Raw genomic sequence first — 10,868 nt, 5'->3', positions numbered from 1 at the left:
CATCTCGTTTTCTGATTTGCTGTTGTTTTAATTTACTGTTGATACTGTTTGTTGTAATGCATTCTCAAACTCCCATCATGTTGATAATTTTAGAAGAGTACACATTTCCACAGTACAAACAGAGTCATGCTACACTCTGTTCCTATGAGTTTGTCCTCTGTAACAGCAATGCTTCTTTCAATCACTAATAATTTGAAGCTGATTATACTTTGCCTTTTTTGTTCATTGTGTTATGTTACTGTCAATGAACTCAACACTTTCCTAATATTATCTTTTTATATTTGAGGTCCAAAATAAACTGTCACTATTTCTCTATGTGTTGATCTGTACTATGCATTTATACTGTATCTCAGTTTAATGAGGAAGATGCTGTCGTCTTTCTCTGTAAGTATGAGGCTCCACAAGGCCTGTTTTTCTTCCAGCAGGTGCTGATGTCCTGTATAAAGGTAGTACAGCTTCTGTTGTTTGTGGTTTTATTGAAGTGAAAGGCCAGTCTTCTGAGGCTTTCATTGTGGCTGATACACATATCGTTCTCACCACAGTGGAAAATGACAGGGGGAGGGGGCACAAGACTTGTTGTGTGGCTGCATGTGCATGCAAACACAGCCAGTGCAGAAAGGTTCCTTTAATTAAATTAGAACAAACTTCACATATCCAACCAGAGAAAAACACTTTCTTGTGCAAACATTTCCCACATTTCTTTTTCTTTTATCTGAATCCAAATGCAGGTTAAACACATTTAGTCTTGTGACGCATGAGAGCTCAGCTGTGCTCAGACCACACTGTGCTGTATCTCTGTGTCCAAGACGTGAAATGTACCTCACAGCTCCTCCCTCCCTGCAGACTCTCCCTTAAGATCAGGCCCATTATTTTTAAAGGTGCAACACAGGAAATGAAACCAGTGTTAACTGCTTCAATTCAGAAAGTTTGATTGTAGATGTCTGATGATTTTCACCTCAGTTGTCCTCAGGTCACACTGTGCCTTTTGCTCCAATAAGTGATGTGTACTTCACTCACTCACTCCTTTGTTCTTGCAGAGACTCAATATAAGGAAATGTGTCATCAGTGTCTTTCTCTGACTCCTCCTCCATCAAACCTCGTGTGTTTTCATTTCCCTCTTTTTTTTAAGATCAAAGACAAACAACATGACAAAAAAAACTGAGAGGAGAACAAAGATGCATGTGAGGATCAAAACTAATCACTTGTGTGAAAATACTTTCTTTACCTTTATACAGATAAGTTCACTGTGATTAACACAGAATCACTTCCTGGCCTCCTGGTTTTCCCGCCTCTTTGATTACCTGTCCTGCCCTAATGTTTTGCACCTATGTCCAATTGTCTCCCCTCCTCTTCATGTATTTAAGATGTGTTTTCTCTTTTGTCTATTGTCAGATTGTTTTAGTCTCTTGTGTCCAATGTTCCAGCCATTTTCCTCTTTCAGTCCTTTTCTGTGTTTAGACCCTGTTTTCCTTGTAGTTCTCTCTGATTCAGCCTCATGAATCTTTGGATACTTCTGCCAGTGTTTTTTATTAACTTCTCATGTACTGAAACTTTCCTGCTTTAAAGACCAGTTAATTGCTTTTAGTCTTTTACTGAGATTTTTGAGTTTTTCTTTTGAGCCCTTTGTTTGTGTGCAGCTTAAATTGTATTGTGTTAGAATCCCCAGTGGTGCTTCGCTGCTCATAAACCAACAGATCTAACAACCAGTCGTATCTTTGTACGTTTTCTTTAGACTGTTATTGAGAAGCATGTGAGTCCACAGAGGCTCAACTCTGCTGAGTCTGTATGAACATGCTGACATTAGCACTAAGCTCAGAGCATCACTGTGTCTGAGTTCAGCCTCACACAGTCACTAACACAGCTGTAGACTCTTTGTCTTGTTTAACATCAACATTTTCTATTATCTTGCTGTTTGTGATCTTGATTGTGAGAGTACGTGTTTCTCCTTTCAGCAAACTGATGTTGTGCATGTAGGCAAAGTAGTAGAAGAGTGGATTGATTTAACAATGTAGGAAGAGGCTGATTAATATGTTTTAGTGGAACAATCTTTTTTTCTGTGAGGTTTGTGATCATGACTGAAGTCTTACTGTGGTGGACTCACACAATGTTAGTCAGTGTTATCTTCTCTATTTTCCATAAAAGCCTAAATACAGCAGCTAGTTTCATTTGTCCTAAACAACAGGTCAGTTTTCTCTGCTTCCTTTAAAACTTTCCTTCAGAGTTTGGAGGCCTCATGATTTTCACCTCAGCTGTGCTCAGACCACACTGTGCTGTCTCTTCCTGTCAAACCTGTGATGTGTATCTCACTCACTCCACCCCCCACAGACCATTTCAGTCTCCCTATAAGACAGTTTAACAGTCATCAGTGTCCTTTCTGACTCCTCCTCCATCACACATCAATCATGCTCTTTCTTTCCCCTCAGACAGAAGGCAAAACAATATGAACGACACAGACTTTGATTGAGAGAGACAGAAATAAACATGAGCAACAACTGAGTTTAAATGTATAAATTTTTGTCAAAATTTATTGTTTTACCACTGAGCCCTTCCATCCATTACCCACACACACAAATTCACAGCAGCAGGTGAACACGATACAGCATCAGCTCCACTCTGAGCTGCTGTTCCAGTGGTTTCCTGAGTTTATCTGGAGGCAGCGTAACCAACATTTGGCTCCAGCTCTCTCTCTGATGCAGGCCTTCGATTCCTCTTTGCTTTTGCCTGGAAACTTTGAGCTGCGTAGTTCAGGTCGTCTGAGCCCAGATCCTGTAAATCAGAGTATTTAAAGTCACAAAAATAGGTCAGATGTAATGACAGAAGCTCTTCCACAGAATCAACATTGCTGAGACTTACAGAGGTTATATGAGTTTTAAAGCTGATATTTTACAGCTGTTTGAAATGCACTTTTAGACCATAACATACAGTTTATATAAGTCTGAAATAAATGTGTTCACCTTGTTTCTTTCAGTCTGCAGTGCTTCATTCAGAGCTATGTGACAAACGACAAAAGTCTGATTACTTCATTATCAGTGACTGTATACTTTGGTTTGGATTTGTCCATCATGTTCATTCATTATACAAGAGGATGTGCAACAGATCATAATAAGTTGTACCTTTCTGAAGTTTCCTGATTTTAACAACCAGACCAATGATGACCATTACAAGAAAAACACTCAGACCGCGCAGGATCACACTCATCAGCTTTGCTGTTCCATCACACTCTTCTACAAGAAACATAATGAAGTTAGACTCTATTTAACCTTTAGAGACTTGAGAACTGACTGAAATTAAAATGAAAAACAACTAAATTTAGCACAATGAAATAAATCTCAACTTTACATTTTCTGTCCATGTCATCATGTGACTCATTGCTGCCTTTTAAAGAAATGAAGATCGTTTCAGTCTTGAGTTTATTTTGACAGACATACATCATAACCATAATAGCCACACACAGAGGATATTACAATCTATTTGTAATATGATCAGAAACAAAACAGTACAATGGAACCAAAAGACAGAAAATATATTTAGTAAACTCACCTTTAACCTTTAAATCGATCACTCTGAAAATGGGACGTGCATCATTGTTAAATCCACAGAAATAAAGTCCAGAGTCAGAGAAATCCACTTCTTTGATTTTAAGAAAGACAGTAGAGATGTTGGATGTCATTTCAAATTTTCTTTGGTCATATCCATCACAGAATTCAGCTTTGCTGTTAGACCTGGACATAACAGAGATACAGCTGACTCTGGTTCTGTTGATCAGTCTGAACCAGAATGTCACAGTTTCTTTTTTGGAAATGTTGGAGATCAGCAGTTTGGCTTCTTGACCAGGCTGGACCTCCACAGTCTGAGTCTCAGACACTGAGACACAGATCCAGTCTGAAACAAACAGCAGAGACAACAAGAGATTTAGTTGTTTCAAAGCAACATGAAGGGAAACAATAGCTCTTAATGAAAGTCAGCAAGAACCTAATGAGGAAATAAGTTTGATTGACAGCAGGTTAAACACACAATAATAAAATGAATAATGAGCTTGAGAGTAAATGAGTTCCAGTTCTTACTGAGGCTGCAGAGAATGAAAGCTGTCATCAAGGTAAAGTTGATCATCGTGTGCACGACTGAAGCTCTGCAATGTCCGTAACTGAAGTGAGTCCAGGAAGGGTACGTCTTCAACATAAAGAGGAGGTGTGCTCTTCTTCTTTCTGTTCCTCTAACTCATCACAGAAACGCCTCCAAGAAAATACGTGTTGACGCAAACTTTTATGCTCAAGGAGCAAAAGTTAAGAAATAATCAGGAAATAATTCAGTGAGACAGAAGTTCTCCATGGAGCACAGTGTGAGAGTAATTCAGTGCCATTACTTACTGAGGCTGGAGAGAAGTAAAGCTGTTATTATAGTAAAGCTCATCTTTGTGCATATGATCATCTTACTGCAATGGAACTTCAAATCACTGAGCCTCAGGAAGGAGGTTTCATTAAAGAGGGAGGTGGTTTTTTCTATACTTATCTTGTGGAGCACGGGCCACACAATAACCTCCCATACCCCTCACACATAGTGCTCTATTTTAGTGGCAGCACAAAGATACCATCAAGCAGCGACAACGCGATACAACAGTTGCATTCACATGATGCAGTGCAAGTTGAGGTCAAGGTATTTTGCTTGAAAACTGTGTCTCAGACGTGTTGCTGAGATCAGACAACTGAGAATCACGTCTTTTTCTGGGCTCACATTTGGCTCTGAGCTCCCATGCTGTCAGTCTTTGTCCTCAACACATTGTGAACCAAAGTCTTCACTGAATTTACATTAAAACAAATTTGGCCGTCATTTTAACGTATGGTATCAACGCCAATAACAATAGTAACATGAACTCTAAACCACCAAATGTAGAGAGAATCAGGTCTTTATTCCATATTTCACCAGGTTTTCATATTTGATTTGTTCTGTTCATTAATCAAACTTCTCTCTCTCTGATTTGCTATTGCTTTAATTTGCTGTTGATGCTGCTTAAATCATGCTACACTCTGTTCCTATGAGTTTGTCCTCTGTAACAGCAACACTGTTTTCAACCACTAATAATTTGAAGCTGGTTCTACTTTGCATTTATTCATTCTTTGTGTTATGACAGTGAACTCAACACTTTCCTTATATTATCTTTTTATACTTGAGGTCCAAAATAAACTGTCCCCATTTCTCTGTGTTGATCTGTACTATGTATTTATACTGTATGTATCTCAGTTTAATGAGGAAGATGCTGTCGTCTTTCTCTGTAAGTATGAGGCTCCACAAGGCCTGTTTTTCTTCCAGCAGGTGCTGATGTCCTGTATAAAGGTAGTACAGCTTCTGTTGTTTGTGGTTTTATTGAAGTGAAAGGCCAGTCTTCTGAGGCTTTCATTGTGGCTGATACACATATCGTTCTCACCACAGTGGAAAATGACAGGGGGAGGGGGCACAAGACTTGTTGTGTGGCTGCATGTGCATGCAAACACAGCCAGTGCAGAAAGGTTCCTTTAATTAAATTAGAACAAAGTTCACATATCCAACCAGAGAAAAACACTTTCTTGTGCAAACATTTCCCACATTTCTTTTTGTTTTATCTGAATCCAAATGCAGGTTAAACACATTTAGTCTTGCGACGCATGAGAGCTCAGCTGTGCTCAGACCACATTGTGCTGTATCTCTGCGTCCAAGACGTGACATGTACCTCACAGCTCCTCCCTCCCTGCAGACTCTCCCTTAAGAACAGGCCCATTATTTTTATAAGTGCAACACAGGAAATGAAACCAGTGTTAACTGCTTCAATTCAGAAAGTTTGACTGTAGATGTCTGATGATTTTCACCTCAGTTGTCCTCAGGTCAAACATGTTTTAGTGGAACAATGTTTTTTTTCTGTGAGGTTTGTGATCATGGCTGAAGTCTTACTGTGGTGGACTCACACAATGTTAGTCAATGTTATCTTCTCTATTTTCCATAAAAGCCTAAATACAGCAGCTAGTTTCATTTGTCCTAAACAACAGGTCAGTTTTCTCTGCTTCCTTTAAAACTTTCCTTCAGAGCTTGGAGGCCTCATGATTTTCAGCTCAGCTGTGCTCAGACCACACTGTGCTGTCTCTTCCTGTCAAACCTGTGATGTGTATCTCACTCACTCCACCCCCCACAGACCATTTCAGTCTCACTATGAGACAGTTTAACAGTCATCAGTGTCCTTTCTGACTCCTCCTCCATCACACATCAATCATACTCTTTCTTTCCCCTCAGACAGAAGGCAAAACAATGTGAACCACACAGACTTTGATTGAGAGAGACAGAAATAAACATGAGCAACAACTGAGCTTGAAAGTAGAAATTTTTGTCAAAATTTATTGTTTTGTCCCTGAGCCCTTCCATCCATTACACACACACATAACTACACAAAGGCCGGTGAATATGATAACACATCAGCTCCACTCTGAGCTGCTGTTCCAGTGGTTTCCTGAGTCTATCTGGAGGCAGCGTACAGAACATTTGGCTCCAGCTCTCTCTCTGATGCAGGCCTTCGATTCCTCTTTGGTTTTGCCTGGAAACTTTGAGCTGCGTAGTTCAGGTCGTCTGAGCCCAGATCCTGTAAATCAGAGTGTTTACAATCACAAAAATAGGTCAGATGTAATGACAGAAGCTCTTCCACAGAATCAACATTGCTGAGACTTACAGAGGTTATATGAGTTTTAAAACTGATATTTTACATCTGTTTGAAATGCACTTTTAGACCAAATCATACAGTTTATATAAATCAGAAATAAATGCGTTCACCTTGTTTCTTTCAGTCTGCAGTGCTTCATTCAGAGCTATGTGGCAAACGAAAAATGTCTGATTACTTCATTATCAGTGACTGTATACTTTGCTTTGGATTTGTCCATCACGTTGATTCAGTTTACAAGAGAATGTGCAACAGATCAGAATCAGTTGTACCTTTCTGAAGTTTCCTGATTTTAATAGCCAGAATAATGATGACTATAGTCAGAAAAACAGTCAGACCACCCAGGATCACACTCATCAGCTTTGTCGTTCCATCAGGCATTTCTACAATAAACATGTTATATCAAGCTCTGTGCTTCTATCTGGAGGCTTTTGACATGGTTAATATTGACATAACATGTGCAATGAAGAACATCTTCAGAGAGGGAAGGAGAACCTTACTTTCAGTCTGACAATCAGCTTCATCATCAGATTCACCATTATCTGCCAAACACATGGAAACTAAACTATTAGACTCTGATTGGTTTCTTGTTTTTCTTTGTGCAGTTTTTACAAAACTCTGACAACAAATTTGAAACATGATGAGAAACAGACGTCTGTGATAGAGATTAGACTTAAATACAATCTTACCTTGAACTTTTAAATGTGTTGCACTGCCAATGACTGTGTGAACGTTCATGTAAAATCCACAGAAATACAGTCCAGAGTCAGATAAATCCACTCGCTTTATTTTAAGGAAGACAGTGGTGACGTTGGAGCTCATTTCAAATCTATTTTCAAATCCATCACAGTATGAAGCATTGTCATCAGACTTGTACTTAGAGGAGATACAGCTGACCTTTGTTCTGTTGACCAGTCTGAACCAGTCTGTCTGAGTTGGTGTTCTGGAAATGTTGGAGCACAGCAGTGAGACTTCTTGACCAGGCTGGACCTCCACAGTCTGAGTCTCAGACACTGAGACACAGATCCAGTCTGAGACAAACAGCAGAGACAACAAGAGATTTGGTCTCTCTCAGTGTATAATGTAAGAGTTTGAGGCAACAAGAAGAATGAATCCAGCTCTAATTTATAAGTTTAAACTCTGGTGGGTTTCTGGTTCCATTACTTGGTGCTGAGAGTAATTAGTTAATAATAAAGTACTTACTGGTGCAGCAGAGAAATAAAGCTGTTATCAAGGTAAAGCTCCTCATTGTGCGTTTAATGGTGTCACTGCCAGGATCGTCTGAACCACTGAGCTCATATACAGGGGTCTAGAGGGGCGGGCTGTCTTTTGTCTTTCATCTTGACGCTCACACATACCAGCAAATAGATCGCAATGCCTCTGCATATACACACCATGTTTATGTGGCTCCAGCCAATAAGCCTTAACATAAAAGCTGAAAAATGACCTCACTGGAAAGTTTGCAGCTCTCAGAGTCAACTTTTCACAGCATGTCTCTGCGTCTGAGACAAAAGTTGCCACGATGAACTGAATCCTAAAGATCAATTTCTCAGTGACTGCTGCAGATTTATACAACCATCATCACATAATCCATAACAGTCTCACATGACATATGAAATATGGCAAGAAAACAAAGTGAGGGACCTGTAGCATCATATGTTCATGAATGACGCTGCTTTCTATGGATGCGTTGTTTTTCAGTGGGACTGATATTTTGTGTATGATGATCATCTACCAAGGGTCAATTCAAATATAATAATGTTGTTGATGGATTTGTTTGCTCTACATCCTGTAAAATGTCGTCTTCAGAAACACGCACAGCAGCTTTATGGAGTGTACTTATTGATGCTCATATCTGTCCTGGTGACACCCACCAACTGACCAAACCCATGTACCAACCAATATATTGCAATAGCTGTGCATATACACACCGCGACTAATTGATGCACAAAAGTCTAGATTCTGTCTCGTCTAGATTACCTAGTTTTTTTCTTCCTTGGCTGACATGGAAACATCTGTGAGTCAAAAAAGAAAAAAAAACATAGCATTTTGCCCACTACTCATTTTGGCACAAGAAGCTGTTGTGCTCGCATCTCCTCTGTGATCAACTTGGTAGAGCCAGACTAATTCATTTCCTTCTCAGGCAAGACAGATGTTGTGTCACAGTTGCGTTGTGTTGACCTTCTTGGCAGCCAATCAAATGTAACCTCATTTTTGAGCTGTTGTCTTCTCTTCCGCTCAAAAGGGTCATTTCCCAAGACCTCAGAGACGATGCACCAGTACACCATCTTTTGTGGACTTTGTAAGTCTCTTCATTTAAATTATATTCAGTCTGTGATTCTGATTAAGGCTAAAAATTGAATGCCAGCTTATGTTTCTATAACTTTATATATTTTTGATCCAGTTCATCTTTCAGCTGTGATCCAGTCGGATACAGTCAAACAAGACACTGGGGTGGTGTTGGCCAGTGTTGGGGACAATGTGACTTTACACTGCTTCTATGACAGCCAAGTGGCGATGCACTTCTCCTGGTATCGACAGACCTTAGGAAGCGGACTCGAACTCCTGTCTACAATTTACAAGTATGACAAACCATCCAAGGTCTTCCACTGGCTGGAGAAGAACCCTCGTTTCTCTGTGCAAAGGATGGAAGGCGTGAATCATTTACACATCTCTGACGTCCGCTTCTCAGATTCAGCCACGTACTACTGTGGAAGCTCACACTCCAACATGGTGGAATTTGGAGAGGGGGTCTTTTTAAGTGTCAAAGGTATAGTGCTTTTATATTTCACTCGCTTTGACTTGAGATGAAATGCAGAGGTTGCCAGGGATTTGCATCCCAAATAAGCTGAAATATCATCAAATTTGTTCATTTGCTTAGAGTGTTAGATCAGCATTATAGTGTTTAATTTCACCAGACATTATTTACCACTTTTAGGCAGCTTGAAACATACAATTCATATTACTGTTCACAGGGATTTAACTGGATAGCTGGATTTAAATACTCATATTAAATACATATTAATTCCCAGATTTAAAAACAATATTTTCAGCCTTTTTAAATCTTTGCTACCGCCTACAACAGCGTGGCTGGTATTGTTTTCACCTTGTGAGTCTGTGTGTGTGTGTGGACAGATTTTGTCTCACTGTGTAAGATGCAGTCACAAAACTTTATGGGCGTGTAGCTCAGATTAAAACGCAGGCCAGGTTTCAGTCTCTGACTGTTACTTCTATTTGGTTTTAGGAGAGAGACTCCAGGAAATTGTCCAGGGGCCAGGATGCGAGGCCATCAGGCCAGGAGGCTCTGTGACCTTCAACTGTACAGTGCACACTGGGACCTGTGACGGAGGACACAGCGTTTACTGGTTCAGGCATGGATCTCATCAAGGAATCCTTCACACACACAGTGATCAGTGTAAGAACGTCTCTACACCAGGGTCTCCTTCACGGAGCTGTGTGTACCATCTGCAGAAGATGAACCTGAGCTCCTCTGATGCTGGAACCTACTACTGTGCTGTGGCCTCCTGTGGGGAGATACTGTTTGGTGGTGGAAGCAAGCTGCTCATCACAGATGATGTTGACGGCCAAATGGCACAGATGAGAATCTTGGTCTGGCTCTCCATCATAAGAACTGGGACTCTCCTGTTCTTTCTTACAGTTTGTGTATTGGTTTACATCACTAAGCACCGGAAACGCTGAGATTGGTTCTCTAAGTTCAAAATGTTATCTGATGTTAGATCCAAACAATGTTGTTTGTGGCTGTATTTACATTCTGCTAAGGTATTGCACTGCTTTTTTTTATGCAATGTCATTATTTAGTGTGCTTTCTGCAGTAGCTTTTGTCTTTACATGTCTGCGCAAACACAGTCTAAACTAATTTCAGCATCTCCGCCTTCTGCTGGGGTTGATACATCAAAACCCTTTCGAGTCAGTGTGCATGTTCGAAAAAAAAATGCTGCTTTGTTGGTTAAGAGACCACAAAAAAAAAAAAAAAACAAACACACTCACACCTTGTCAAAAAATAAATCAGAACAGTAAAGCTGTGAGAGCCTCACCATGTGTTCACCTCAAATCTATTGCCTGATCAAACCCTAACCCTGAATTTAGGTTTTGCCAACCACAGCGGTACATGACATCTGCGACATAAGACGTGTGACATGACAGAGAGAGACACAAAAAGAAACACACTGTG

The 10,868-nt window shown here is 40.1% G+C and overlaps 3 protein-coding genes across 3 annotated transcripts in view; all 3 read right to left on the bottom strand.

Moving 5' to 3' along the window:
* Positions 1–2,441: 2,441 nt before the first annotated feature.
* On the bottom strand, positions 2,442–4,562 carry LOC121177254. Its single transcript, XM_041031502.1, has 5 exons — positions 4,065–4,562; positions 3,541–3,882; positions 3,114–3,224; positions 2,955–2,989; positions 2,442–2,766 (listed from the first exon to the last, which is right to left on the bottom strand). Exons 1-5 carry the CDS (start codon positions 4,177–4,179, stop codon positions 2,644–2,646), a joined length of 726 nt encoding a protein of 241 aa, XP_040887436.1. The 5' UTR covers positions 4,180–4,562; the 3' UTR covers positions 2,442–2,643.
* A 1,786-nt stretch (positions 4,563–6,348) lies between these two features.
* The window catches only part of LOC121177505, a 7,704-nt gene continuing 3,184 nt past the window's right edge, over positions 6,349–10,868 (bottom strand). Inside the window, exons 6-11 of the mRNA XM_041031830.1 lie at positions 7,880–7,965; positions 7,366–7,707; positions 7,177–7,218; positions 6,949–7,059; positions 6,790–6,824; positions 6,349–6,601 (exon numbers count right to left, since the gene is read on the bottom strand). Of these exons, the coding sequence (XP_040887764.1) occupies positions 6,479–6,601; positions 6,790–6,824; positions 6,949–7,059; positions 7,177–7,218; positions 7,366–7,707; positions 7,880–7,965 (739 nt within the window). The 3' untranslated portion in view covers positions 6,349–6,478. The remainder of the gene's footprint in view (positions 6,602–6,789; positions 6,825–6,948; positions 7,060–7,176; positions 7,219–7,365; positions 7,708–7,879; positions 7,966–10,868) is intronic.
* The window catches only part of LOC121177235, a 17,265-nt gene continuing 16,489 nt past the window's right edge, over positions 10,093–10,868 (bottom strand). Inside the window, exon 7 of the transcript XR_005893195.1 lies at positions 10,093–10,103. The gene's annotated coding sequence lies outside the window, so the exon portion shown is untranslated. The remainder of the gene's footprint in view (positions 10,104–10,868) is intronic.

This window comes from Toxotes jaculatrix, chromosome 23 (assembly GCF_017976425.1).
Source record: "Toxotes jaculatrix isolate fToxJac2 chromosome 23, fToxJac2.pri, whole genome shotgun sequence".
In the NCBI taxonomy this organism is placed as follows: Eukaryota; Metazoa; Chordata; class Actinopteri; family Toxotidae; genus Toxotes; species Toxotes jaculatrix.
The sequence above is the reverse complement of the archived record's forward strand: the minus strand, read 5'-3'. Positions and strand labels throughout refer to the sequence as shown.

Bases quoted from the DNA above. Each gene is read 5' to 3' on its own strand.
- LOC121177254 (XM_041031502.1), bottom strand. From the start codon at position 4,179: ATGTTGAAGACGTACCCTTCCTGGACTCACTTCAGTTACGGACATTGC. The intron at 3,225-3,540 runs GTGAGTTTACTA...TGTTTCTTGTAG, and splicing joins GATCGATTTAAAGGTTAAAG to AAGAGTGTGATGGAACAGCA. The intron at 2,767-2,954 runs GTGAACACATTT...TCTGATTTACAG, and splicing joins TGCAGACTGAAAGAAACAAG to GATCTGGGCTCAGACGACCT.